The 27677-nt window shown below is 34.0% G+C and overlaps 5 protein-coding genes and 1 non-coding gene across 10 annotated transcripts; 1 reads left to right on the top strand and 5 right to left on the bottom strand.

Annotated features, from left to right (window-relative positions):
- Positions 1-3119: 3119 nt before the first annotated feature.
- LOC137810234 (uncharacterized) lies at positions 3120-8275 on the bottom strand. 2 transcript variants are annotated; one of them, XM_068611392.1, is made up of 6 exons: positions 8076-8202; positions 7824-7951; positions 4783-5400; positions 4580-4682; positions 3582-3787; positions 3120-3446 (listed from the first exon to the last, which is right to left on the bottom strand). In XM_068611392.1, the coding sequence occupies exons 3-6, from the start codon at positions 5397-5399 to the stop codon at positions 3170-3172; spliced, it is 1203 nt and encodes a 400-aa protein (XP_068467493.1). In that variant the 5' UTR covers position 5400; positions 7824-7951; positions 8076-8202; the 3' UTR covers positions 3120-3169. The 2 variants fall into 2 exon arrangements, with proteins under 2 accessions (XP_068467493.1, XP_068467494.1); XM_068611393.1 differs by lacking the exon at positions 7824-7951 and having other exon boundaries at positions 8076-8275.
- Positions 8276-9259: 984 nt separating this feature from the next.
- On the bottom strand, positions 9260-9604 carry LOC137809864 (uncharacterized). The gene has a single exon (XM_068610926.1). It carries the CDS (start codon positions 9602-9604, stop codon positions 9260-9262), a length of 345 nt encoding a protein of 114 aa, XP_068467027.1.
- Positions 9605-10657: 1053 nt separating this feature from the next.
- On the bottom strand, positions 10658-16829 carry LOC137810235 (auxilin-like protein 1). Its single transcript, XM_068611394.1, has 8 exons — positions 16393-16829; positions 12691-15793; positions 12543-12615; positions 12342-12436; positions 12196-12261; positions 12026-12115; positions 11590-11766; positions 10658-10963 (listed from the first exon to the last, which is right to left on the bottom strand). The coding sequence occupies exons 1-8, from the start codon at positions 16740-16742 to the stop codon at positions 10928-10930; spliced, it is 3990 nt and encodes a 1329-aa protein (XP_068467495.1). The 5' UTR covers positions 16743-16829; the 3' UTR covers positions 10658-10927.
- A 2116-nt stretch (positions 16830-18945) lies between these two features.
- Positions 18946-19017, top strand: TRNAE-UUC (transfer RNA glutamic acid (anticodon UUC)). The gene has a single exon. It is a non-coding gene; the product is annotated as a tRNA-Glu (tRNA).
- Positions 19018-19888: 871 nt separating this feature from the next.
- On the bottom strand, positions 19889-23519 carry LOC137810246 (gamma carbonic anhydrase 1, mitochondrial-like). Its single transcript, XM_068611419.1, has 5 exons — positions 23087-23519; positions 22856-22999; positions 20981-21106; positions 20732-20883; positions 19889-20482 (listed from the first exon to the last, which is right to left on the bottom strand). The coding sequence occupies exons 1-5, from the start codon at positions 23199-23201 to the stop codon at positions 20207-20209; spliced, it is 813 nt and encodes a 270-aa protein (XP_068467520.1). The 5' UTR covers positions 23202-23519; the 3' UTR covers positions 19889-20206.
- Positions 23520-24361: 842 nt separating this feature from the next.
- On the bottom strand, positions 24362-27439 carry LOC137810247 (soluble inorganic pyrophosphatase 1-like). 4 transcript variants are annotated; one of them, XM_068611420.1, is made up of 9 exons: positions 27307-27439; positions 26799-26935; positions 26591-26619; positions 26167-26232; positions 25870-25977; positions 25702-25767; positions 25107-25227; positions 24738-24819; positions 24362-24630 (listed from the first exon to the last, which is right to left on the bottom strand). In XM_068611420.1, the coding sequence occupies exons 2-9, from the start codon at positions 26923-26925 to the stop codon at positions 24588-24590; spliced, it is 642 nt and encodes a 213-aa protein (XP_068467521.1). In that variant the 5' UTR covers positions 26926-26935; positions 27307-27439; the 3' UTR covers positions 24362-24587. The 4 variants fall into 4 exon arrangements, with proteins under 4 accessions (XP_068467521.1, XP_068467522.1, XP_068467524.1 ...); XM_068611421.1 differs by having other exon boundaries at positions 27022-27333; XM_068611423.1 differs by having other exon boundaries at positions 27193-27310.
- Between the last annotated feature and the right edge of the window lie 238 nt (positions 27440-27677).

The following is a 27677-nucleotide window of genomic DNA, read 5'->3' on the forward strand; positions in this document are numbered from 1 at the left end:
AATATATTATAAAATTAGAAAATAAATCAAATATTATATAAATAAAGAAAATTATTATTTTTTAATATTAAAAATCATGTAATAAAAAAAAAATACTAAAAAAAAATATAACGTAATTAACAATAAAAAAATTTATAAAAAATTATTATAACTCAATTTCAAACATAATATTTATACACAGAACCTAAGTCTCCGCCACCACCACTAAACTGTAAGAAATTTAGATAAATTTTAGATGCTTCACTTTCTAATCTATTTTTTCGAATTGGGAGGAATCAATTTTGTGTAATATATAACTGTTAATAAAATTTAATTTTAAGATAAATAAGTTTTAATATTGAATTTTGGTCGATGTTAAATCTCTATTAATAAAATAATTAGTAGAATAAGTAAAATAAATAAATAGCAGAATATTAATTAACATAATAAACCGAATAAGTTGTTTGGCGAGAAAAGATATGGAAGTAGATAGTGATTGATTGAGAGTAATGAAGTGTTGTGTTAGGCAGGGAATGTGACAGAGTAATTACATGTTAGGTTAGGTTTTCAGAAAACACGATTAGGTAAACAATGAGTGACTGAGCAAAAATAATCAATAAAAACAATACACATTAAACAAAAATTGTTTCGAAATAATTGTGTTTTAACATAGTATTATTTAAACAATGTTTCACAAAAATTATAAATTGCTATAAGAAATTGTTTTAGTAATTTTTTTCTTAATTTTTCATAATTTATATAAGTTATTTATTACCAAATTGTGACTATAACAGTGAACAAATTATTTAATTACAATTGAACCTATGCTGTAACTAGTTTATACATAATATTTAGTTATCAAATTATTTTTACGCAAATCAACTAATTATTTTATTATAATTTGATCCATACAGTAATTTATACAAAATATTTATTATTGTTATGATAATGAACTAACTATTTAGCTATTAACTTAGGAAAAAGTAGCTTCTTTAGTTTTTTTATTTCTTATCAAAATAAGATAGAAATTTTCATTTCATCCACTCAATCCATGGGCCTCCGGAATTCATGACGCGGCCCAAAAACAAAAAAAAAACCCTAAACCCAATAAAACCCTAATTTGAATTCAACACCAATCTATGTATCCATGACCATTTAATGTACCATGTGACAAGAAACATTAAAAAGTTTTACACAATTCAGAGACCTAACGTACTGTAACCACTAAATTTACCAAATTAACTTCTCAAATTAAATTCTAACTTAATCCATTTCAATTCACACAACATTTACCCCATCTTATATTTAACACTTCTGCCTAATATCATAAAATATTAATTCATGTCTTCATGAGTTCCACCAACACCAATGTCGATTATAAAAAAACAAGGCAAGTCATTGCTGAAAATTTGCTCAAAAACTTCAATGATAATAGTTATCATTTCAATTTTCGATTCTACAAGGTGTTGTATAATTCATATGAGATCCCAAAGTCACCCCAAAATCTCTATATGGAAACTGAATTATCAAACAAATTTACAACATGTTATTTCAAATATCTCAACATGCACCTAATTCTATCTAACTTTGTACTCTAACTTTACTACCTTCTACCTCTTCTTAGTTTGTTTTATTGTGAATTAAGGAGCTAAAATTTGGAAAAGATAATTTGAAGCACACTTGCAATCTAAGCTTCAATTCATCTAAATACTATAGTTCTAGACAATGATATCCCAAAGTCAACTCAAATTTACATTCTTTCTTATACAAATAAAACACCCTACTCCTGCATGCATGTCTCAAAGAAAAAGAGATGAAAATCAAGCCTGTGAAGGAAATAAATCTCATCTCTAGAAAATTCCAAAATCTACAAACTTATGTCCTCTTTGATAATATTATTTTATTATTATTATTTATGATTAAGTTTGAAAAAAAAATCACAATGGTACTTAAAAGATAATGTTAGAATAACAAAAACTAAAAAGCTAAATATAATTTACTCAAATGAAATTATCCATAAGTATGGCGTTAAATTAATTGATAATGTGACAAGTCCAGTGATTATCACAATGGTATTAAAAAGAGATGAAAACTGTTAATAAAAAATAAAGACTAAAATTGTATTAAAAAAGTAAAGATTAAAATTGTATTAGAATAGAAACAAAAACCAATTTAAAAAATTATAAACTCAAAAGATAGTAAACCGTAAAAGGCACAAAAATTCACAATTGCATATACGAAATTTTACATTTAAATTGACATTTGCTATTAGAGAAATTTTACAATTTATAAGAATTACTAATCCTTACAATTATAATTAGCTGAAACATAGATCACACCTACGTGCCCATGTCTGTAATAATACATAATATATACCATAATCAAGTATAAACGTTATTATAACAGAAGTAAAACTTTAAAAAAAGATGTATAATTTTATCTAAAATATTAAATTCGTTACATCATTAACATTTATAAAGAATGTATTTTAACAACAACAAAATTAACCTCTTTGTAGGAATGTTCTTGTTAAATGCTTCTTAAAAAAGCATCCCAAAAAACGTTGACTTTTTTAGAAATGTTAACTCTTAACATTTTTACATTTCCATAATTTTTTTTCTTTATCGAATGCCCGCTATTTGTCACTACATGTCAGAGCCGCGCGATCAAGAACACTAAATTGATTCTTAAATCAGTTAATCCAACAGATATTGAACACTTTTCTGAAGCATTTCAATCTATGAAAACCGTATCTTGCCCTTTTCTGAAGAGTTAAATTCCCTTGTGACAGCTCCACATGGCAATTGATACTAGTTAATTTAGAACTAGTAGTGAAGTATTATTATCAATTTATTTGAAAACAGACCATGCCATTTCAGCTTCAAGTAGACTGCTTGGTCAATCTAACAAGATCACCAATGGTCTCATCTCATCAGTTAGCCATGTTCCACTTTTGTTAGTCACTTGAGCTTTGTGGACAATCGTCAAAAGAATTACTCTAATGTGTAACTAGCTGGCACTGTTTGCAAGTCAATGTATTGTGTGAATGGACTTATGTAATATGTGACCACTTCTAACTTTTCTCCTTGTCCTTGTGATAATGAAGGACCATTCCATTTGGAAAAAATAAAGGAAGCAAATTCCAGTAATGACTAATGCCATGCAAAAAATTTAGACTTTGAAAGGCAACTTAAGTCTTGTAAGCTGTCTGTGTGGTCGTAGTAGTAAAACATTCGTTCAAAAATTCAGTAACCTGTGATAAATATAGGTCCGGAAATGTCCTATAATGATCTACGTGGGGAGATAATCCGAAGTTAAAGGACCTTACCCTCTTTCCCATCTTTCTCTGCTCCTCAATTAACGCTTCTACTGATTCAAATGGAACTACTTTGTCAGCTGTACTATACAGGTAAAGCTGAGGGCAAGGCTGGTGTTTGGTGAGCACATTCACAATCCTTGTTAACCTCCTGTTTTCAAGAGACAAAAAATGTGCTTATTATCAGTTACCACCTAACATTTTCAAGTATATTAAATATGTGAGAGCCTATTAACAAACTTAGATAAGGGTGCGATCCATACAAGATTGCAGGGAAGAAAATTACCGATTCACATCCGGTAACTGCAAAACAAATGAGAAGAACTTCTCTAATAGAGACAAGACCGCTGTTTCAATCTTCGAAGGTTCATTTTGCTGAATATTTGACAAGCTAGCTTCAGTCTTTGATTTCAGCTTGCCTTCTACCTCGACTACAGGTTCTACAGAGCTGCGCTTCTTAAATATAGCAGCAGAAAAACCAGAAGCCCAGACCTACAATATAGACGTTTGGTTAAAACATGGGGTAAAACAATTTGAGAATTCATAATCCGAGGAATTACCAGCCAAGAAGAATAAACCACAAATCAAGGTAGCTTACGAAAAGGATTAAAGGCTATGTTTGGATATTTAGAGTGGATATATAAGAAAAGGATTAAAGAATTACATGTTACCCATTAATCTTTACATGACGTGTAATTGAGTATAATTAATTATATCTTCCAAGTTGTAAAATTTAACTATGGTTAAGCAGACATTGATTTGGACCACGAATACCTGATGGTCCTTGACTACCTGATAAATAGGAGTATTTGATAGAATAGAATGAAATGCATTCCACTATATTCCACTTCAATTCCATCCTGTTTTAACAATTCAAATAGGAATATAACCATCATAATATCATTTCATTCCAATCCACTCCTTTCTATTCTATCAATTCAAAAGTAACATAAGAAATGTAAGCCTTGAATAACAGATTCTAAACGGAAAGAGGGGGCCTGACTGCTGATCCCCACATTATTTTATACACAGCACACAACGTCACAATTTTCTTTTCAATCATAATGGTGCAGGGGAGACCAGAGGGTAAGGGGAGGTAACAAAATCAAGAGAAAACAAGCAAAGGAAAACATAGTTTGGCCAGCCAGGTTCACAAATATACTCAAAACCATAGAACTGCAGTAACAGCTGAGTTTAAACAAATGGTGCATCCCCTATATCAAGGCTTAAGCAATGGATACTCCAAGTAAACAATAATAAATTAGAATATTAGCGTTTAAAAACCTGTGGATTGAAAGGTTCTCCTCCTCCCGAATCAACAATGCATCCCTTAATCTTCATCATGAGATCCTCACTACCCAGCATTCGGGCTAGCATGTAACCATAACTGCAAAGAAAAAGAAAAGTACATATATAAATGTCAAACAAGGAATAGTCACAAGGAGAGGTCATTTGGAAATTGCAGAATGATTAACAAGTGCACATACACAAACCAACCCGTGTTGCTGAAAGTGTGAAAAACCAAGCATCGATCCCTTTCATCTTGTTCCTTGAGGGACAACCAAGAAACGAGGTGGTCAGCAAGGAGAGAGATTCGGGTCTCGAGGACATGGCCGAGGTCAATTCGAAGTAGCTCCTTGACATCCACAACAAAGGTAACCGCGTGAAAGCCACGTGAATTGTACCACTCCACGTACCTCTTGAGGTGCTTGGTCCTCGCTCCGAGCCACCCTAGAAGGACCACTGTGGGCACGCAATCCTTGGCTCCGTAAATTGTGGTGCTTGGGGTGCTCGAAGCAGGGTTCCAGACAAAGGTGCCACCACCTTGTGATTGAGAAAGGAAGGGGTTGTTGGGAGCATTGGAGAGGTGGCTGGAAGAGTTTAGGGTTTGGAAAGAGGCGAGAGAGGAGAAGAAGAAGTTACGGGGATTGGAATTTGGGGGAATGGGGCGGCACGTGAGAGAGGAGATTGTTGTGGTGGAAGCAGCGCATTGGAAGGAAACAGAAGAATGAGAGCGTGAGAATGAGTTTGTTTTGCAGAAAAAGTGGCGAACCGAAGTAGAGGGTCTCAACACTCTGATTTCAGCTTTGGTGACCATCATCATCCTACAAAACAATACAACACAATAGGATTCTTGGATTATCAGAATTCAGATCCAATGACAATTTATAAATGTATCATTTTATCTAAAATATTTAATTCGTTACAGCATCAACATTAATAAAGAATGTATTTTAACAAAACAAAACAAAATTTAACCTCTTTGTTGGAACGTTTTTGTGAAATGCTTCTTAAAAAGCATCCCAAAAAACTATCGACTTTTTAGAAATGTTAGCTCTAACATGTAAATCAAACATAAAACATACTTTATCAACTTTACATTTCAATAAAACTTTTATTTTCTCTTTATCAAATGCCACTAAATGTCACTACATGTCAAAGCTGCGTGATCAAGAACACTAAATTGATTCCTAAATCAATTAATCCAACAGATATTGAACACTTTTGTGAAGCATTTCAACCTATGACAACCTTGTACCTTGTAGCTTAGAGAAAATACAAGTATTTAGAGTGAGAATGACATTGAGTACTGGGCTATATTTATAGACTTTTTGGGCCTAGGTTAACACAAGTCGTTATTAAGTACTGGGCTGACCAGTCCGTTATAATAGAATCAGTTTTTTCAAATCTATTTGAGTTATTCAGATTTCCAGGGGTTAGGAAGCATGTGGAGATCAGTGTTCAATGCACTGCACCTCTCACTCTGTTTATCTCTAATTAACTGGTTTTCAGCCAGTTATTATTGGACTGTGTTGTCCGGTTATATAAAACTTTGGGTGCTCAAAGAAAAGTGAACCTAAAGAGCACTTGACTTGAGAGAGATCAGTGTCCAATGCACTGCACCTCTCACTCTGCTTATCTCTAACTAATAATCATCAATTACCATACAGTCAACTTTGTTTGTTAGAATAATCTTTGTGTGTTCTCAAATTTCTGTAGTTCTTTGCTTTAGATATTTTCAATTTATTTGCAGGGACATTTTCTGGTCTGGGATTTTTATCATTGTACTTATCTGGGAAAATAAAAGCTTTTCATTGCAGAGGTCATGTTGCAAAACTCTGAACTGTTTTTCTGCCACTACTTTTTGCATCACTTGTTGCCATTTCTCTAGTCAGTGACTACTGGCACCACTAGCAGGATGTGTTTGCTGGAGGCCTTTTAGGTTGGTCCAACCTTAGTATCTCAGTTCTAAATTAAGTAAGCCTTAAAAACTACTTAGTACTGTTGCTGACACTTTACATCATGGCTAAGATTTCTTCTTTCAGGGGTTACAGTGGCTACATTTTGCTATTTCCAGTTTTTTTCATTTCATATCTTAGTTTCCTTTAACTTAATATCATCTCCTATGTCTATATTCCATAAATAACTGCCACTAGAGGAAAATAAGTGCTTATGTCTGTTGATACTAAACAATAAGAGCCACCTGTGTCTATTTCTGTTGATGCTAATAACTGGCCTAATTAAAAAACACAAGGGTCTCATACATAAATCATAATTGTCTTTTATTTCATCCAACATAGCCTTCAATTGCCTATGATATAGTTTCTTCTATTCATTGTGTTTTTGTGATATGAAAAATTTATTAACTATCTGCAATAATAATTGCATTATGAAAATATGCTAAATAAAGTGTTGGATGTTGGAAATTTAGCTAGTTGACAAATTAAAGACATAAGTCCAAAAATGAACTCATCTCTGATGGTGTATATTAGTTAGTGCAGTCCATGTTAATACAATACTCTTTGTTGTAAGTGATCATTAAGTCTAACTATTTTTCAGTGAGTAACAAACAACAAATTTTTAGCTTGTAACAACTATTTTTTAACAGACATAGCAGTACTGAGTCAGCAAAGTAGTATCAACTTGCAAAACACTCTTCTCAAAGTGTCTATAAGCATGTACTCTACTGAATATTTTACTGATAATAAAATATTTCTTGCTCTTTCATTTTTCATTGAATATTTATTAGATTATAATAATCTCATTCTTAATAGTTTTACGGTGTTTAGAAATTTCAATGCTACCAAATCCAGAAGTTCAGTTTTCTTTTAACTATCTCTACAAAGGCAACCATGTTCCTGATGGTACTGCTACACATCTCAATCCAGGAAAAAGTTGTGACTAGTAAAGTGATAGCAATTGTTGTACAGTGGCTACATTCAACCTCTGTTACTTTCCTTTTTTTCTCTTCATCTATGAAATAACTGCTCAGAATCTCTTTGTTCCCATTCTTTCAGATTCTTTGCTTTGTTGACTAAATATATTATATATTCTAGGTGGCAAATTTTGAATATATCTAGCAAGTTGAGAGCCAGCAGAGGAGGTGGCACAAAATGGAGCAAAAGGAGAATCACTCCTCTGCTGCCAGTTTGAGAAAAAGCAACCGCTTTGTTTGTCCGTTCTCTAATCACACAAACTCAAATGATATCTTACAAAAAATAAAACCTACAAACAAACACAAACTAACCAGTTCACGAAGAAATCTGAAACCCCTCTTCACAAAACCGGAGCCCTAATCGGAAGCCTGAAAGCCTCGCAATGCTTCTCTGTAGGCCTAACTGTACATGTACCTACGCGGCCTCGTGTCTGCTGGACCTGTAACAAAACCCTCACCATTTTGATTTCGGTCAAGCATTATTAGGGATAACCAAATAAAATCAACAGATTTGGGGAAAAACAAGTGTGAAGAACCATTACGCATTTAGGACAAGCGACTCACCGATAATCCTTCGTTTAGCTTTTGCTTCAATTGCTGATTCAAACAAACTTTAAGATTTTTTATTTTTCTTCAATGGGGGAGATAGATTTACCAAACTTTTGAGAAGGGTAAGTAAACGAATATAATGAAGAATTGGTGTTTTCATTAAACTTTAACCACTTACACATTTTATTAAAAAATAAATAATATCAATGCTTGATAACTTTCGTTTATTTAATTAATTAAATATTAGTATTCCACATATAGACCCAAAATTTAATTCTTAAATAAAATAAAACATTTAGGTTTGTTCAATCGATTTTAATATATAAATAAAAAATTTAATATTTTAGTATCGACTAAATTAATATTAATTATTTGATATTGTCAATATGGTCTCACAAAATCGAAGTTGATAGTTTAATATTTTCTTTTCTCTCAACTTATTCAGACATCTTTTCCAAATAAAACCGTATGAAACACCTCAAATACAGTAATTTAAAAAAATCTACTTTCTTTAGAAAACCGATATTTTTTCACTTCTAATCATATTAGATGGGAAGTTTCTCCACACAATGGGATAGATCCTGTCGTCATTGATTTGATTATACAGAGCTGATATGTATAAAAAAATGCATAAAATTTATGACGAAATCAGCGTTTCAAAATAAAAAGCTTGATAATTAAGGGTCAAATAGCTTTATTCTCACTTTATCACGTCATGGGGGTCAGTGATTGCGGCTCCACTCCATGCATAGTTCATCACGCTTGTTGCATATGGTCACCATTTTCCAGTGTTCATATTCTTACATGAATTTTTTTGCATAAATTTGTGTCTAATTTATACAAAATTTCGCAATCCTATAATTAAACTTATTCTCAAGTTCTGAATCCCGAATTTAAGAACCATCTCTAATAAACTTTCATAAAAGATGACATCATGACAAGAAGAATGGTGTTGAATGTGCAGTGTCTTTTCATCTGGCCTCCAAGAATTCTATTTGTAAAGCATAAATTTATGTCATCAAACTCAACAAGAAGCAATAGGAAGATGAAGACGAAGTTTGCATTTGATTCATACACTAAGGAAAACATCACTTGCATGTGTTTTGCTCTACATCTTATGATTATTTGACATGGAATCAAACTCTAATTGTTTCAAGAAATATAGCAGGAACACTTGAGTTTGAAACCTGGGATAAGTATCATTTGTAATAGATGACAGGTTTATTGGCATTGATATCCCACATGCCTCCTTCCTTCACATACTCAAGATACCTAGCAAACTCAGGCCTTGCTGTTGTTTTCTTCTTCCTCCGAAAATCAAAGAAGCTGAGAAGTGGGTGAATCTTCTTCTCCTTAGATTTACTACTGCCCTTTTTAGTGGGGTTTCTCTGTAGATTCATCTCTCCAAAGGTTGAAGCCATAGCTCGAGAAGGCAAACTTGTGCTCCTCTTGAAGTCCTCATTTGAAGTTCCATTGCCACCATATTCTTTATCTAGTTTCTCATACCTAGCAGGGCTTTTCCTAGTGCTTGTGGATCTAAACATGTTGGATTCTGTTGAGTGAAAAAGAATAATACTTCTGATTTTCAGATTAGGAATGTGTAGATGAAAGGAAAATGGTTAGTGAGAGTTGAGAATGAGAGATAAATTGTAGCATGATAGAGGGCATTTTATATATTAAGTTTGGTTCCATTTTTCTTCATTTGTGCTCTTTGATGTTATCCTTGGTGTTTTGTTTTCAATGTTTTGTGAGTAGTGACTCAATTTTGGTTGACTTTTGTGCCGTCCCAACAAAATTACATCCACAATTAATTGAAAGTCATGAAGTATCCTTGACATAGAGAGAAATTTCAAAAAATAAATTGCGAATATGACATTTTAGTTTTTCTTGGTATACCAAGCTTTGTTTCCTCAGTCAAAGTGCCCATTAATTGATGTCTGGATTAAATATTTATTACTTGCACATGAACCATTGAAACATTCAAATGAATAGGTGGAAAAAGTTGACAAGGTGGCGTGACTGAGAAAGTCATAAGAGGATAAATACTCATATATACCAAAGGAAAGTTTAAAAAACTGTTTCATAAAGCACACTAGTTCCCTTTCATTAACCTCTGTGTATGCTAAAAAAAATACATATAGTTAGAGAGACAGTTTCATAACACGCTACATTATTATTATTATTATTTCATCAACAACATTGTTATACATTATTGGGTGCAATTTAAGGTTTTCTTTTGTTATACATTAACGACTTTGTTGGGTGAAACTTAGAACACATACCCACACAAGCAAACACATGCACATGCGCAGTTGGTTGAAAAATGACTGATGGATAATTTTAATATGTTGCTTCCTGTTGCAACAGTTGTCATTGTTTTGGTGAAGCTTTTCAGTCCAATCTTCTAGTGTATGGCATTTAGTCGTGTCAAGTTTCAAAGTTTTATATCTGGGATAAACTCAAACTCAACATTAACTAGGATAAAAAGTTCTTGTGAAAAAATCGCATAAGTCCTTTTCCACTAACGTATCACATCAATGGCTCACACAAAGTCGCCTTTGCACACTCTGATTGCAAGCATTATAAATAGGCTTCGATAACATCCAACCAATTTTGTTCACTTTCTTTCTTGGTACTTTTTTTCTTAAAATTTATTAATAAGTTATTATAACAAAAATTTCCAATTTTGCTTCCACAGCTTTATAATTTATGTATCTATTTACTTTTGATGAGACTATTACAACAGAACATAGGCTTTGACAATAATCATAAAAGGTTTTGGAAGCCGGGCAAGGAAGGTGAGGCTTCTGTACACAATTGCAAGAGATAGGGAGGTTGAAAAAACCAGACCTGGGCTGCTAGGCATGTTACCTCTCCTCGGAGTTGAATTTGTTCCAAGCTTCCTGAAGTAGATAAAGTATAATAATAAGTTAAGCATAAAAAGCAATAAACTGAAACTGTAAGGTGAACTCATCAAATAATGTGATCAATGAATACTACACGGTTACATAAATGCTCATAAACTGTTTTATTACATTTCTATTGGAAATCGCCAACTTTCCAAGCACATAAAACAAAAACTATGATTCAAGACCCTGGAAAATTGACACTAATAATATGCTGCAAATAAATAGGCCAACCTACCAACACTTTAACTTCCGGGAAAAGCACTTGATCCCCTACTCCTATGGATTGATAATGCTCTCGTTTTAGCTGTTGCTTGGGGGAGTAGATGAAAGAAAGAGAATTTAGGGCTGCAAAAATCATTGTCAACCAAAAGCGAAATCGAGTTCATTTCACTTTTGGCCTACTCGTGATTTTGTTTTGCTGAATCCTACTCATGTTTTTGTTGTACCGTGTAAAGTGTTCATTCTAAATATTTTACCTTCCGGCTATCCAGTATCGACTTAGTCGGCCAGGAACATTTCCTCTACTCCTTATTCATACTAGGTACAGGACATTTTTTTGCAACAAAATAATAAATGAATAAAACCAACAAAGTGAAATATAGCTTGCATGCACTACACACCTTCAAAAGATCAAAAACCTTCTCGCATATGTATTTGTGTTGAATACTTGCTCCACGTTGCTGTAATTTGTCAGGATGAACACACAGGGTGGCCTTCCTGTAAGCTTTCTTCACAGCAGCAGAAGTAATGACCTCCGTCAATGGGATTGATTGCCACCCAGAATCAGGCCCAAGGATCTGACAAGAAAAAAGTTAAAAATGGAACCAATTTTAGATTATAATGGATGGTTGCTCATTGTAACTCAAAAGGTCGCAAATTGCAGAAGTTTAAAACATCTTGATCAAGCATGCCGATAGATACATTTCTCATTATTTGAGATTCGTCACCTTGACCTAAACATGCCAAACTATACTGTGTGTATCACTTATATGTGCGAAATTGGGAGTAGGAGGTTATAGAAGCAGCATAAACCTAGTTCAGAATTTGTGCACTTACATATTGCAGTGTAGAAAGTAAGGCACGCAAGTTTCCTTCTTTTCCACCTGACCACCTCCTTACTTCAGCATCCAGAGTTTCTGATAGTCTCTGCAAACAGCAGCAGACTTGAGTAATCAATGTGCCACAGAAACAACAATTTATACAAAGAGAAAAATTATATGGATTACATTTTTCTCTGCTTGCTCCTTCTGTGCTAGAAGGTCACGCATGTTCTTTTCTGCCAAAGCTTTTGCCTGAAATTTCCAGAAAAGTCATCATTATGTCGTTGTCTATGTGCATTTATATGTTAGCATCAAAAGATTGAAGATCTTACTGCACGCTCAGCTGTTCGGCGATGCCTCTCCAGTCTAGCTCTACACCTCTGAGCTGATTCACCTTCTCTTTCTGATCTCTCAGAAAAAGAGGCAGCTTCAAAGAAATGTAAATATTTAGCCAACATTATATAGCAGGATGTAGTAAAATATTGAACGAGAGTACATAATGAAGCATTGCAGGGATGTTCAATTTTACATACCACCATAAAGTGAATATGGTTGTCTGGAACCTGTGGAGGAGCTAGAGTTCTGAAACTGTGGATCCGGCATATCCTGTCATTTAAAATCATTAGAGATTTATTGGACAATGTCACAATTTATCAATAGCAGGTTTAAACAGATACTCACCGAGGACAAAGAGTCTTGTCTTTCACAAAAATTGTCAGATACAGATCTCTCTAACCGTTCTCTTGATTCAAACGCAGTCCTTTCATTCTTTAATTTTTCCATGGCTCGGTCTTGAGCCTCTGCAGTTGCTCTTTCTACAGCAGCACGTTCTGCTTTCAATCTTGCATCTGTAGTTTCTTTATCAATGTATGACTTGTCCCTGGCCTCTGCACATGCCTTCTCAAGTCTTTCCCTGGCCTCAGCCAGTGCTTTGTACCGTGCTTCCATAGTTCCTCTTTCAAATGCAGCCCTTTCTTCCCTTTCAGAAGCTTCAGCATATGCCTTATCCCGAGCCTCCAAAGTTGCTCTATCAACAGCCATCCTATCCTTTTCCCTTTCCCTTTCCCTCTCAGCCTCCAGCATTGCTTTCTCAACTTCTTTTTCACGTTCTGTTTGTCTATCCCCATCCTCTTCCATCTTTCTAAGATGATCCTTTTCTGACTCTCTTTCTCTTCTCATCCTTTCAGTATCTTTCATTATTGCAGAAGTTTCATTAATACTCTTAGTTTTGCTTTCTGTGGATTGACTAATATGAAACCACCGAGCGGTTTTCTGAGCATTTACAGTCTCCTGAACAACAGTTTCAGCAGCTGCTTCTGTACTCCTGTAATCGACCTTTGTCATTGTGTCTTCCTCCTTTTCTGACTGGGTTCCTGAATGCTCTGCATCTCCTGCAGTCATTTGTTTAGGTGCTCTGAATTTTTTGTTATCCAGTTGATTTTCCACCCCTACCTCTTTCAATTGCCTTTCTCCAACTTTGCATTCAGCTCTCATCTTTGCAATAGTTTGGTCAGCAACAGATTCTTTAGATACCTTCAGTTTCCTAATAAATTCTTCATGCATGGAAGCTGACTGATTTGCTAGATCTTCGTCACACTCTATTTCCCATGTCTCATCAGGTGCTTTAGCATTCTTCATGTTTCCCACGTCTTTCCTCTCCTTGCCATCCAAAGCCTTGTTCGGTCCCTTAACTTTTTCCATTCCACCAACATCTTTGTCCATATTCTCAGATTGCTCCAGGTGACTATTCTCATTTGATACTGGTACACTTCCTTCCATGCAAAATGTTTGGCTTGATGTGCTCTCAGTGACTTTTTTCTTTTGAGCCTCATTCAGAATCCTATTAATTTGTTCTTGCACTGGAGTTTGATTCATAACTTTCTGAATCCCTTTGTCATCTCCTGATTCTTGAAGTCTATTTCCTTCTCCGTGCCCATCATAAACATCTTCAAATTTCTTTGTACTTTGATCTTTTCCATATGCCTTGTTTTCCCTCTGCTCAGAAGCCTCTTTCAGTCTTATCTCATTTGCTTCCAGTTCAATGTGTTCCTTGAGCTGTTTTCCATTCTCATCCCACCTGAAAGCAGGTATTACAGCTCCATCACTTTCTTCATTGTCCAAAGAACTTTTGAGGCTTTTCTCAATTTCTACTATTTCATGAGCTTCGTCCAGTCCCTTATTCATCTGAATCCGTTTACCTAGTTTTAATTTCATTTCATTTTCACTTTTACAGACCTCTTTTTCCTCACTGGAATCCGATTCAAGAGCGACATTTGATCTTTCGTCAATATTTTCCAGCTTCCAAGAACCTTTCAGTTTTTCCTCGTGCTCAGTTTGTCCTATAGCAAAAGCTTCTCGTTGTGTTTTTCTATTTTCCTCGATTTTTCCAGATTGGTGCTGCCTATTCACGTTCTGTTGTTGCTTTTCAACCTCCCTTAGTTTCTTCTGATTTTCCCTAAGCCCCGTTGCCAGCTGAACGTCATTGGCTGTTTGTCTATTAGATGCTTCACATTTCATAATGTTTTCATCATGCTCACAAGCCTCTTTTGTTGCTGTATATTTTATTTCGTACTCCTCCACCTGATAATTTTCTTCGGTTGCTTTTACTTGTTTATGCTTTTCTTGCACATTGGATGCTTCTCTTTCCTTCTGACCATGTTTTTGGGTTCCAGTACCTTGCATCAAATTCTTAGTCTGCTTTGTGGGTTGAGTTACCATTCCAGATTCTCCCATTCCCACCAATTCAAAAAATTCAGATTCGTCTTTCCATGTTCCAACTTCAGTACTTCTATCGGATTCTTGAGATGACCTGGACTCCATCTTGTTCTTTTCCTCAAACATGTTTGCAGTTCTTTTCCCTTCTAAATTGTCCATAGTTTCTGGGGAAGCTTTCTTAAGTTCCTGCCTGTCATCTGTGACATACAATTTTTCTTTTGAATGTCTCCAGTCATAACTTCCCAGCGTTGTCTCATCATTCAAGCTACTTAATCTAGTGATATCCTTACACGTCTTTGCTTCATTAACTTTTGCATCATAACTAGACTTTAAATAGGTTTCACAATCCCATTTCTTTCTCCCTTTTAATTCTTTGGTACTCCTAAGTTTTGCTTCTACTCTAAGCATTGCTTCTTTCATAGCATCAGCAGAGGCGGTAGCAGACAAATTCATATGATCCTCCGCATCAAAGAAAGGTGGTGAACCAGCACCAAGTGTCTCTTCAGAAGCAACCGGCCTGCTGTTTGAATGAAATTCCCACATGTCCTCCTTTTTTACATCCAGCACAGGAGGTGGGCGAGATGGGGGAGGCACTTGAGAGGGCATACTTCGTAGGTTGATGTCAGACACAGTTATGAACATCTCACCTGAATGAGAATCCTTTTTGCTTCCTCCATTTTGAAGATTTAGATCACTGTCAAAAATCTGTTCCCCAGAGGTAAAATTGCGGAGATGTGCCATTGCCCTTGGGTGGTTTCCCTTCACTTTCTCCGCACGAAATTCTATATCAAGATCAATATCATCAGCAACCTGACAGGATGGATCAGTTCGATGCAATTGTGTAGTTTCATCGTATACTCGTCCCAAACCAGGTACAGCATGCTGCTGACTCAAGTGAGTTTTCCCCTTTGACATATGTTCATTGCTTGTACCATTGACCTTATTATGATACAAAATGTTCGATCCCACATTACCATCAACAGAGTGGAAAAGATCTCCATTCAAAATGCTTTGGTTAATTATAGATTGATCAAACTCTTCAGAAAATGAATCAGTTTCTGCAGGACTCCTGTAAACGATGAAAGATCATGATTATATTGCAGAATTATATTTGCATTGAATACAGACTAAGCAACATTTGAATTCTTTGAAGTAAACTAAAAGCAATAATCTGTGTGTATGTTCTACGTGCAACTAAGCAATTTTTACCATATGATAAAAATACTTTAAAGCATGACACGTTGATTTACAGATACCAGGAGTCCATAATTCCACATAACATAATCAAACTCCAAATAGTCACAACTCCAACAGTTAATCCACAACACACTAATCCTATTTCATCGAAAAACGAAAGTAACTAAAGATCAAAGTCCTGAAGAACAAAAACGACCCCAGTTTCATCATAGAAAAACTAATTTTCCGAGCACACAGTTAATTAAATTAAATCACAAGAACGCTCCACCCTCAACCAAATGTGACGATTTCCCTCAATCAACGTCATTAACTCACTCTAACCGAGTCAAACATAAAAAAACAGCAACCAACTCAGTTTCCAATCCTCTAAACTGCTCCTTCACAGAAAGCAAAGCAGAACCCGCGAAAGGATCACGAACTAAACACACGAAGTAAGGTAGGTAGCTCGAACAGTAGTAGCATTGGCATTACCAGGCTTCTTCGGAGGAGGCAGCGTCGAGAGCAGTGTGGCAGTGAAACAAGTTGTCGGACGGAAGCTCAAAATCCAAGGCTCCGAAAACTTCGGTGTAGTTGAAAGAGTGGCTTCGGGGATCGAAGAATGCCTCGGCGTCGTGGACGGCGGGAAGATCGAGGAGCGGAATGGAGGAGGATCGTCCGGTGTGGAAGCTTCCGAAAATCTCAGCGTAATCTTCGAAACGAGGGGAGAGGGTTGAAACGCCGAACTTCGGAGGACCACCGTAAACGTCGTCGTATAGGTTGTTACTGGAGGAGAAGGTGGCATTGTTGTTGATCTTGGTGTTGAGTTGCCGAGAATGCGCCATTGGTTTTCTTCTTCACTATGCTCTCTCTCTCGCTGAGTGGAGTGAAGTATAGTGTGCAGAAAGTGTTTGGGATGAAAAATCCAAGATGGTAAAAAACATAAAGATGAAGCGTGAAATGACGATAACGGTCTTAAACACTGGACCTTTCTTTTAATATTAAACAAATGATACATAATATTTAGCATAAGTTTCATTTTTTTTTTCTATTGTTACAACCTTTTAATAGTTTGTGTTGTGTTGATATCTTATGTAGAATTTAGTGTATATAAATGAGTGTAAACCTTATCTATGAGTTAGTTTTATATTAGGATATTTTTGTGTATATAAATGAGTATAAACCTCAGTCAATTTTATGAAGTTTAATTAAATTTAATAGTTGTTTTAAATTTGTTACCATGTTCTAAAAAAGTGAAAATAAAATTGATGAGTGCAATGTGGAAAATATGTGTTTCCTAGAAACAAAATGAAGCGAGGTGCATGCCCATTTATTTACATTAAAAACATGCAGACAAACACAAAGGTTATGCATTCCGGTACTGTCCTACGTTGTATAATTGGAGTTAGATTTGTTTGTTTGGACTTTGTACGGTGCGGGTAAACGTCTCAATCAACTTTTTCTTCTTCTTTTCTTTTTTTTTCTCAATAATAATCCACAGACTTGAGGCTTCATGAAATTATTTTTGATGAAGTAACTTTAATACTTGATTTTAAATCCACTTTAATCTTATAAATCTAATTTATAATATAAAATGTATACTAACTAATATAGTAATATAGTAAGAAATGCGACTATGTGAAATTATATTAGTAGGAATAAGTTCTTCAGTCGAGGTCAAAGAGAAGTGGATTTCTCCTAGTTAAGAGACTAAGGGACTTTTTTGGTTCCACAATGAGCGTCAATGTTTCAGATTTAAATCCGTTGAACAACATTGTTAGGATCAATCACTGCATCCGAAATAACTACTTTAGATATCGATGCTCCCTCACGATTTTATTCTAAAAAGACGCCTTGGTAGATTAAGGAAGGATAAAGTATATAAACTGTCTTTTATCTCGACTTCTGAGCGATTTGAAACTATATTGTTCCATTCACTAATTTGGGTAGAATCACCGTTGAGAAGATTTGAAATGGTCTAAAGGAAAAGAGAGGATTGTAGAAGGTGCAATGGAATTAAAAATAAAGGTTGCAATGGAATGGGACCCTTGTGTTGGCCACTTTATATTCACTGTTAAGTCACGCACCGTTAAGACTTTGTTGGATATCTTCACCTTCCTAAACTAAAATACCATTACTTAATTATTGCAAAACTCCTACTTTTATATTCCTCCCACTATTTCTCAATAATATCAATTAATTTATTAAGTTACTTTATACCTCTTTTAATAAAACGTACTTTTGTCAACAATTTTTGTATCAACATAATTTGTATAATAAAATATAAATACAATTCTTGATGTGATAAATATACTTTCTATTTATTGCTTTCTTTTAATATATTTTTTATAAAAGTTAGTATGAACTTAAGTATAATTGTTTTACTTTTTTAAAATTTTATTTTACGACCAATACTTAATTTTAACTGTTTTTTCTTTTAATTCGGATTAAATTATTATAATTACGAACTAAACATGTAGTTTCTTCTAGATTCGATATTATTATTTAATGACAACAATATACTTGAAGTTTTCATTTTTCTTAAGTTTATTGTGTAATAAATATACTTTACTCTGTTGCGATAAATTAGTTTTTTAGAAGGAATTTTTTATTCGAGATGTTGGCATGTGATTTCTGGTTAGGACATATCCTAATTCATAAAATTGTTTCTTATGAAAATATACATGTGTTACTAGATCAAGGAAAATATAATTTTCTATAATGAATTTAAATAGTTAAGAGGAAATATTTATTGAAAAAAAATTATTAAATCTGAAATACAAGTGCAGAGTAAATATTTTATTTTATAATAAAGTATTATAAATTTATTGAGTTAAACGAACCAAAAAAATATATAGTTATACTTTGACGAGGAATACTTTGTATGACTAACAAATAGGATCGTACTATTGTTGATCTTATTTTGAGCAACACAACATTATGACATTTATTAGGCATAGCAATGAAATATTATCATGAAAACCATTTTAGAGTATTTAAGCATTAAAGAACATACAATTTATATTTATTTTGACTACTATCAACAATTCCGTTGTCGTCCAGCGGTTAGGATATCTGGCTTTCACCCAGGAGACCCGGGTTCGATTCCCGGCAACGGAATATTTTTTGTTTTTTGAAAATGGTTAAATTTGTCAATCTAAAATATTATTTATTTAATTTAAAATCTCGAATCTCAAATGTGATTTTTAAAAAAAGTCATATATTTATATTTTTAAATTTTTTTATTCTGTCAGATTATAAACAAAATTTAGAATTCGTATACTTATTAAAATCGTGAATGAGATATAGGATTTTAATTTTAATATATAAATTAATAAATAGGAAATTATATAAGTTTAATTTATTATTTATAATTTTTTAATATATAATTAAATTAAAATATTTTTTAACTAAATAAGTTTTTATAACATATTATTTTATTATATAATTAAAGAATGATTTAATTTCTAGAAAATATTTTTTTATTATATACAATTAAAAAATTAAATACATTACAATTATTTTGAATTTTTAATGACATAAAAAGAGAGTTTCAAGCTCTCTGATTTTTTTGTGCTCATTGTTTGTTTGATATTTCAAGCTCTCTGATTTTTTTGTGCTCATTGTTTGTTTGATATGTTATTTCCCACTAGCAACATTCTTTGATCTTTATCTATAGGCATATTTTGAAACCTTACAAAGTTTAATTTAATTTAATATCAAAGATTATTAATCTCCTTATATGGACTGAATTTCATCCTAGACCCACATGCGTCAGACCAACAACAAATATGTTAGTAATAAAAAACAAAGAAAAACAGTTTCAAAACAAAATGGCCAGTCAATCACAAAATCATGCTTACTTAGTAACTGCTAAGAAAAATGATAAAATAACTGGAATACCCAAAATAAAATAATAAAATTGAAAAATAAATATGAACACCAAAGGTGGTTTTTTTGGAAAAATATATAAAAGTATAGATTATAATCCTTGAAAACACTGGTTTATCCGGCATATCTGAATTGATATCTTTATTTTAAAATACATTCCAACTAGAGTGCTGTAAGATGTGTCCCTGGATGACTGTAAAACTATTACCAAACTGTTGATTTGCAGTCATTATCTAGAAATAAAAAAACAAGGCTTCTTATTGAGCACAGAGATGAATAAAGTCACGGGCTAAGACGTGCAGCCCGTGTTGACATTTGAGATAACAGTGTGAGCTCTCCAAACTTGGAGGAAACAAAAGCAGCACAGCCATTCTCCGGAAAATCGCACATAAAAGATAATAGAGAAAAAAGAAAGAAATTAAGCCTTGGGCGCTTTGTCTAGCAAAACATTATCCTGAAGGTTAAGCTCTGCGGGCGTTTCTTGACCACCACCTAGTATTGAATCATATTCCTCACCACGAGGAGCAAATTTCTTGTGAAGAACTTTTACAAATTCAGTCTCCTCTAGTTCTTTTGCATTTTCGTCAGCATGAGCCTGAGCCAAATTGGAATAATTTAAGGCAGATTGTGAGAAGAAGGTCATTTCATCTTCTGTGAGCTTCCTCAGGAACCTTGCTGGATTACCTCCCCAAACCTGCAATTAAAAGCAGTGTTTCAGTTTTAAGATACAAAGACAACTTCATGCCTGATACAAATAAATAAGATGAAGACCTTTTGAACCATCCATTTAAATTAAGGTCCTAGTGGTTAGACAACTATCTTTATAACTCTAAGAAATCATAACACGTGTAACTTCATTTAATTTAAATTTTCAAGAGACAGAGAGCAGAACAAGGCACATTCCCATTCTCTCCACACAAAAAAAAAAGGTTCATATATAAACCTCTCCATAAGGAATCCTCGTATTCTGCCTAACAAGGGCTCCAGCAGCAACCATGGCATGTTTCTCGACATATACACCATCAAGCAAGGTTGCACCCATGCCAATAAATGCCTCATCCTCAACAGTACATCCTTGTAACACAGCACTATGACCTAAAATCAAAGTGTCAAAAACCTTAGATAGAGTAGAGTTCACACTAAAACAATGCTTAAGTCATTCACAGAATAATAATTCATCACATTCACTCACCAACAGTAACATTATCTCCAATGATAGTTGGCAAGACTTTTCCACTTAAATTAGACTTGGCAACATGAACAAGAGAATTGTCTTGTATATTAGTTCCAGATCCAATAACTATGCCGTTAACATCACCTTCACACAAAGCATAATGTTCAGTCAGAGGTAGAAAACAGTGAGAGAAGCACAAATATTGGAAAGAGTAAGCTGGGAAATATCAGTACCCAACTCCCTGATATATTGAGTATGCAAATATGCCTGTAAAATGATTGAGTACATGCATATAGCATTGAGAGGTAGTACAACAGTAGTCTTTCACACTCCATTCGAATGTGAGTTGAAGCAATGAAAAGCGAAGGAGGTAACAAACGTCTGGTCATACTATCTTACTTAGAAAGCAAAAGGAAATGCATTGTAACTTCATGCGTATTGGATATGCTTTTGATAATTAATTTTGAATCAACATGATTTATTGAAGTAATTCTGAGTAAATGTGCGCTTGGAGTAATGTGATTTTTATGTTTAGATTAAAGATATTGGAAAATTGGTTTAGATACAAAATACAGCTGGGAAACTTGCAATCAAAATTGATTTTGGACAAGTAATTGCCCAAAATGGGTTTTAAAGTGCATACACACATTATTATGTAGGCGTCTCTAGTACTGTAATTCCAGTACTGTAATTCGTTAATTTGAAATAAAAATGCATAAGATGAAATCTTAAAAAATAAATTAATATAACAATCACATATAAAGAAACAAACAAAAAAATACAAATAAGAGAAGTAATTCATCATGCAACACAAGTTTGACCGACAAGTGCAATAAAGAAAAAATGTGTCAACGTAGACAGGAAACGGAACTTCGTCAACTAATCTTCAACTCTCTTTTTTCTGTTTTGATGTTAATATTCAAAATACTGATATAAGAAAAAAAATTAATGAAAAAACTAAGGTTCACGTTTAGCAATTTTAGCTTCTCTTTGCGTGTGATGTGTAAGTGTCTCATTTGTCACTTAAAATTTATCATAATTATCTTTGTCTTATAATTTGACATTCTGGAACTGAAGGGACGTGACCTTTCAGGTTATTGTAAATTATAAAATGAATGTTGACACCAAGGATTGACATGATGACTCGCATTAGTGTTGATGCAAAAACTATTGCTAACGAAATCAACAAGACTGGAGTCTAAAACTTGGAATCATGTTCTACACAAGCGTGTATCCAACCATACCCTTAGTAAGAAATGAATTTTTAAATCCGTTAAGGCGAGTGTTCAGATATATCAGAGATACACTTACACATTTTGGTCCAGTTTGAATAAATTTCTAAATTAGTACTTATAGAAAAAGAAAATAAGAAGAAAAAACGAACGAAGTATATCCATAAGCTAAAACTAACTTTTACATAACCTAATTTAGAAAAATTCTCTCAAATCAGCTTTTCCAAAACCTTATTCTAACTTGTGCACGAGCTGACTTTTAATTTATGAGAGAAGTTTATGACATTGGTTGTTTCTTGCAAGAGCGGAAAAGTTTATTCAAAGAGACTATTTGAAGGAAAAAGCTCACTTCAGAAGCCTTGCAAAAATTTAACGTTTCTGTTAAGCAAATAAATTACCACCGTCACACCAGCCTCACTTCATCCTAAGATATGCATTTCAGACAAATACAAATACTGATAGCGTATGAACATTACGATTCCAGCAATTGAAGGAGAACCAAAAATCAATTAAAACGGTTCCACATTCTCGTATTTGTATCAAACAAGCGTAAAATAGACAAACCTAGACGTTCACAGGAAGGCTAATCTCAGACGAAGCAAGCAAACCCTAATCAATGAAAATAAAAGTTGGAAAGAGCGACGATGGCGGTAGGGTTTACCTCTGAGAACACATCCGTACCAGATGGAGGAAGCTGGACCAACGTGAACATCGCCGAGGAGAGAGGCACTGGGGGCCACAAACGCATCCTTGTGAACGGAGGGACCTTTGTCGAAGAGATTCATCAGAGGTCGATGCCTAGACACTGTAAATTTGAAATCGAAATAAGAAACATTGAAGATTGAAATGAAACCCTAATTAAATGGAAATGAAGAATCGAAGGAATTCATACGCTGTTCTTGGAAGAGATAGTTGCCCTGGAGGCGAGAGCCGAGGCGATCGATGGCTTGGCCGGTCTCTCGGATCCAAAATCCGACGGCGTAGAAAGCTCTGCCCAAGGTTCCCATTCTGCTATTGCTAGTACTTCTCGCACTGCCGCCTCACTTCTACTCCGATCTTCTCTTCTCTTCTCTCTCTCCGTCTCTTCCACCTATTCTTCTTCTCTCTTCACTCACACCTCTGATTTCCAGAAAACTTTTTCATTATTTACATCAATTTTGTATAGACCAAATTAATTTATTAAAAGTCATTTCTATAAATTAGATTTACCTTTTCAACTACAACAAATTCACCTTCTTACAAGCACATTTTTTGTGCACCTCCTTTGAAATTAATATTTTGTTTTAAGAAAAAAATAGAGTAAATATTCATTACTGGTTAACTTTAGGAATTGAGAACAAATATGAAAAGTTTATAATTTTCTTTTTTCATGTTAAAAATTAACATTACAATATTATACGTTTTTACCCTAAAGATATATTTTAACTAAAGTTGAAACGAGTTTTATTTGTTAACAATTTTTTTATTGACATGATAAAAAAGCAACTTTTAACAATTTATATAAAAATAATAATTATATATCGAACACATTAGATTTTAACGTTGTGTTTGGATATTCATTTGGATTCTTTTAAGCAGAAAATTCAAGTTTTGCTGCTGTTTAGGTTCAATTGGGATCTATAATATCTGAAATTTTGAAAAAAAATCATTTATTTAGTTTTCAACCTAAATCAATAAAGATGTAATAAATATATATAACTAAGTGAGAAAAACAATCAAATAAGGATAATAGTTATTATGTATCCAAATTTTGTTTCATCTTACCTTTGTTCTATTTTCTTGACATTTTTTTTTTATCCCATCATTTGTCATTTCTATCATTTTTCATTCTATCTTTTCCTTTTCTTATTTCTCTTCTATTTCTACTTCAATCCACCGATATGTAAAGTAGATGTGTATTTTTATTATAAAAGCTTATTCAATTTTCAGTCTGAAAACTTATTATTGTAATTTATAAGAACATATTAAAAAATTAATAAAACTATGGTTGTAAATCATTTAAATGTTAAAAAAATTAGTAAATAAACATCCTCAAAATCTAATCCAAGTTAAGTTTCAAGTTAAAACTAGTATGCGTGTTTTTGGAGAACCGTATACAAATTTAAAGGAAAAACGCATAAACCATTATTGTATTGAGAAAGTAAAATCAAAAACACTAAAAGAGGAGTTTGCTTAAGCGGAATATGGGCTTCAATATTTGAAACGAGTTCATTATTTGGTGGCACTACAACTGCATCTCAAAGCAGGAGTATTAGACACTACTGTGTCAAGTGCCGAGCAGCACATGTGACATAACACAATGGAACGGAAATCGCAATGTTTATGATGTTTCACTCAAATTTTACACAATTGATTAGAGATCACCGAAATTGGCTGTTGAGTTTCTAAAGAAGTTAGTGCCTCAAGCTCTCAACTATGTAAGCAGCATACAAGTCCCTGCAAAAGGAAACACCCATTTTAAAAATTAAAATTAGCATTCAAGATTAGTGCCAAGTATCCAAAAATAGACATAAAAATTGAGTTGCGGAAGGAAAGTAGCTCACATGGAGTATTTGATGGCATCCACGGCAGCTTCAGCTGGTAGAAAGTCCTCAACGTCAACCTTTTTGTTTTCATTCTTCTTGTCTAGTGCAGCAAGCTAAGGATACACGCAGAAAACCAGGGGATGTGGCATTGATAGAAGAAAATCACTTAACAGTCATAAAAACCTATGGGAGATTTAGTGTGTTTGGTTATAATCCATCAGACACTCCTTGCAAGAGTGACAATATAGAAAATCTTCAAGTAAAAAGTTTTTATATTGGCCTAATCTTCTTTAGGCTCTATTCCAAGAGAAAAACTAATTGTCAATAACTACGCAATGAGATGCATGTGGTTACTGGTTTTATGTACAAGTGCAAATAACAGGATACACTCCTCAAAGAATCTTCTGATTTCAGCTAGCCGATGTGGAGGAAGCTCCTTGATGTCCGTGTAATGACGGAACTCAGGGTCATCAGCACAAACTGCTATGATCTTGTCATCCCTCTCACCCTGTAGTAGAAATAATTATAAAACAATTTCTCCAAATTTTTACAAATTGGTGACAAAACTATTCAAAAGTTCTGTGATGCCCAAGGCAAGTATAAAGTGAACAAAAATTGCAGTTCCCTACACTCGTGTTGACATAAATTTAACAATGTTCCTTGCAACCTTCAATTTTATTTCGTTGCTCGCAAGGAACGAGCATCCATCTCAATCTAACACTCTCTTGGCTAAAAATGGACTAGGGTTCGAAAGGTTAATGGTGACAAATTTCACCATGTCATGCCAACTACATGGTTGGGCGTGGTTTTGTTTATCATTTCAATAGACTACAGGACACAAGTACTAGCAGGGAAGCAAATAATTAACTAACATAACATAGCCTTTTTTTTCCCCGAATAAACCCTCTCACCCTCACTTCTATTTTATCGTCCAATGCAAATCTTAATGAAAAACAGAAAGCAAGGACGAGAGAACTTTTACCTGGTCAATCATGGGCATTAATCCTATAGCGCGAGCACGAAGGAAGGAACCAGGAAGCACGGGCTCCTTCTCAGAACAAAAGTTCAAATTTTAATACAGTTAATATTTTGGCCAGAAACAGACATTTCTGCCATGTATCAGGAACAGATAAAATTTAACCATAACTACCTGCATTAGAACCAGCACGTCCATAGGATCACTGTCTTCACAAATGGTTCTTGGGATAAAACCATAGTTGTGCGGGTAGACAACAGATGAGTAAAGAATCCGATCAACCTAAGTTGTTCAGCTCTTTCGTTAGTGTGTTATTTATGCTTGAGTACAGACAGGTAGCAATGATAAGTTTGGAAACGATAAATTAAAATGAGAATACCCCATTAAAAGAAAGTCTTCCATATTTTCCAAACACATCAAAGCATAAGGAATGGAAGAAGGGCAATGAAAGTAAGAAAATCGAAACCGCACCTTTATGAGTCCACTTTTCTTGTCCAACTCATACTTGACCTTACTGCCTTTGCCAATTTCAACCACCTGCCATGGGAATTGATTTATTTCTCTATCTTAAAGTTTTTAGAAAACAAGAGTTCAATGAAATAATCTCTGCAGATAAAATGTAAGATTTTATGTTCCAATCTGTTGGTGAATCGCCTAAATTAATCACAGCCTCATCTCAAATATAAAATGAGGATTTCGTTATCATCTAAAACTAAAGTACTTTTTTTTCTAGCTGCATTCACTAAGGGTACAAAATCTGCAATGTTTGAATGATTGCCAGAAGTAAATAATATAAGCCCCAAAACCCAGATGACCATGATGTTGCCAGAAGAGTACTGACGAGGGTTCTTTTTTTCTAAGATTTGCGATAAGTTACAAAACAGTAACAGCTTACACAGTTGAAAACTGATGGAGCTCCTGGTCCTGCATGTAGAAAAACAAATTTCAGTCCAAATATTTTTTTTTTTTGAAGAGGAACTCTTGAATCACAATAATTTGCTCTCACCTAGGAGAAAACAAATAAAACAGATTCTTTTCCTAAAAAAACATACATTCATTAAAATTAAAAGTGACACCAAAAAAATTGGAAAGAGTTGGCGTACCAATCTCTAAGTCGTGCCAGGGGTGAGCAGCAACAGTTCTCCGTGACAGAGAAGAAAGTATTCTTTCATTGAGCTTAGGGTGAGGTAAACCCGAATTCCATGCACTTGAATCTTCATGGTGAGCCATATCAACTTACCTACATCATCATCAAAACCATCACACACAGAGAAGACACTATTAATCCGAATCATTTCAATCAAAACAACAATCAGAAGAATCCACCTCAGTTCCTAACAGGATTGATTCCCAAATACCTAGCTAGGAATCTGTGTGTACGAAAGCATATAGTCACACAAAAACCGATTCAATTAGACGTAGCTAACTAACAGAGCATCAGGTAAAAAAGAAACCCGGGACCTCAAAAAGTAGCATTATTTGCAAAATGGTGATTACTTTTTTAAGGTCTACACATGTTGCATTAGATCAAGAAGCAAAAGACGGAGGCGAAACAGAGAATAAAAAGCGAATCAGAAAAAGGGTAAGAAGAAAAATAGCAGCAGAGTGAACCTTTTGCCTTGTTGGGTCCAAAGGGTTAAGGAACTTGCAGAGATAGAGACATATATAGAGAGAGACTAGGAGGTGGTGGTGGGTGAAGGTACGAAACAAGTGAAGAATATAACGGGCAATGTATGTATCTACGACACGTTTCAAAAGCTAGTCGTTGATTGAATCTGTGTCGTCTGATTTAAGTGGGCTTCCATCAGACGGCTACGGATGGAAACGGAATATTTGGATTTCGGACAGCGTCAAATCACCATCTTTTTCTTTTCCACTGTTCTGCCTGCTCAAAAAATTATTTTAAAATCAAATTATTGATAATTAATCCACGTGTGTATATAAATATATATGGTAAAATTTATTATATTGTAATTAAATAA

The sequence above is a fragment of the Phaseolus vulgaris genome, chromosome 2 (genome assembly GCF_000499845.2).
Source record: "Phaseolus vulgaris cultivar G19833 chromosome 2, P. vulgaris v2.0, whole genome shotgun sequence".
NCBI lineage: Eukaryota > Viridiplantae > Streptophyta > Magnoliopsida > Fabales > Fabaceae > Phaseolus > Phaseolus vulgaris.

What these genes read in the sequence shown, in the direction of transcription:
- LOC137810246 (XM_068611419.1), bottom strand. Translation starts at nt 23,201, where the DNA reads ATGGGAACCTTGGGCAGAGCTTTCTACGCCGTCGGATTTTGGATCCGA. An exon ending in TGGAGATAATGTTACTGTTG is followed by an intron (nt 20,884 to 20,980) that starts GTGAGTGAATGT and finishes CTTTGATTTTAG; the next exon opens with GTCATAGTGCTGTGTTACAA. An exon ending in CGAGGATTCCTTATGGAGAG is followed by an intron (nt 20,483 to 20,731) that starts GTTTATATATGA and finishes TTTTAATTGCAG; the next exon opens with GTTTGGGGAGGTAATCCAGC.
- LOC137810247 (XM_068611420.1), bottom strand. Translation starts at nt 26,925, where the DNA reads ATGGCTCACCATGAAGATTCAAGTGCATGGAATTCGGGTTTACCTCAC. An exon ending in TAATGCCCATGATTGACCAG is followed by an intron (nt 25,228 to 25,701) that starts GTAAAAGTTCTC and finishes TTTCTACTACAG; the next exon opens with GGTGAGAGGGATGACAAGAT. An exon ending in GATGCCATCAAATACTCCAT is followed by an intron (nt 24,631 to 24,737) that starts GTGAGCTACTTT and finishes TTCCTTTTGCAG; the next exon opens with GGACTTGTATGCTGCTTACA.
- LOC137810234 (XM_068611393.1), bottom strand. Translation starts at nt 5,399, where the DNA reads ATGATGATGGTCACCAAAGCTGAAATCAGAGTGTTGAGACCCTCTACT. An exon ending in AGCAACACGGGTTGGTTTGT is followed by an intron (nt 4,683 to 4,782) that starts GTATGTGCACTT and finishes TTTTCTTTGCAG; the next exon opens with TTATGGTTACATGCTAGCCC. An exon ending in CAGTTACCGGATGTGAATCG is followed by an intron (nt 3,447 to 3,581) that starts GTAATTTTCTTC and finishes TCTTGAAAACAG; the next exon opens with GAGGTTAACAAGGATTGTGA.
- LOC137809864 (XM_068610926.1), bottom strand. Translation starts at nt 9,604, where the DNA reads ATGTTTAGATCCACAAGCACTAGGAAAAGCCCTGCTAGGTATGAGAAA.
- LOC137810235 (XM_068611394.1), bottom strand. Translation starts at nt 16,742, where the DNA reads ATGGCGCATTCTCGGCAACTCAACACCAAGATCAACAACAATGCCACC. An exon ending in AGGAGCAAGCAGAGAAAAAT is followed by an intron (nt 12,116 to 12,195) that starts GTAATCCATATA and finishes TGCTGTTTGCAG; the next exon opens with AGACTATCAGAAACTCTGGA. An exon ending in AGGTTTTTGATCTTTTGAAG is followed by an intron (nt 10,964 to 11,589) that starts GTGTGTAGTGCA and finishes TATCTACTTCAG; the next exon opens with GAAGCTTGGAACAAATTCAA.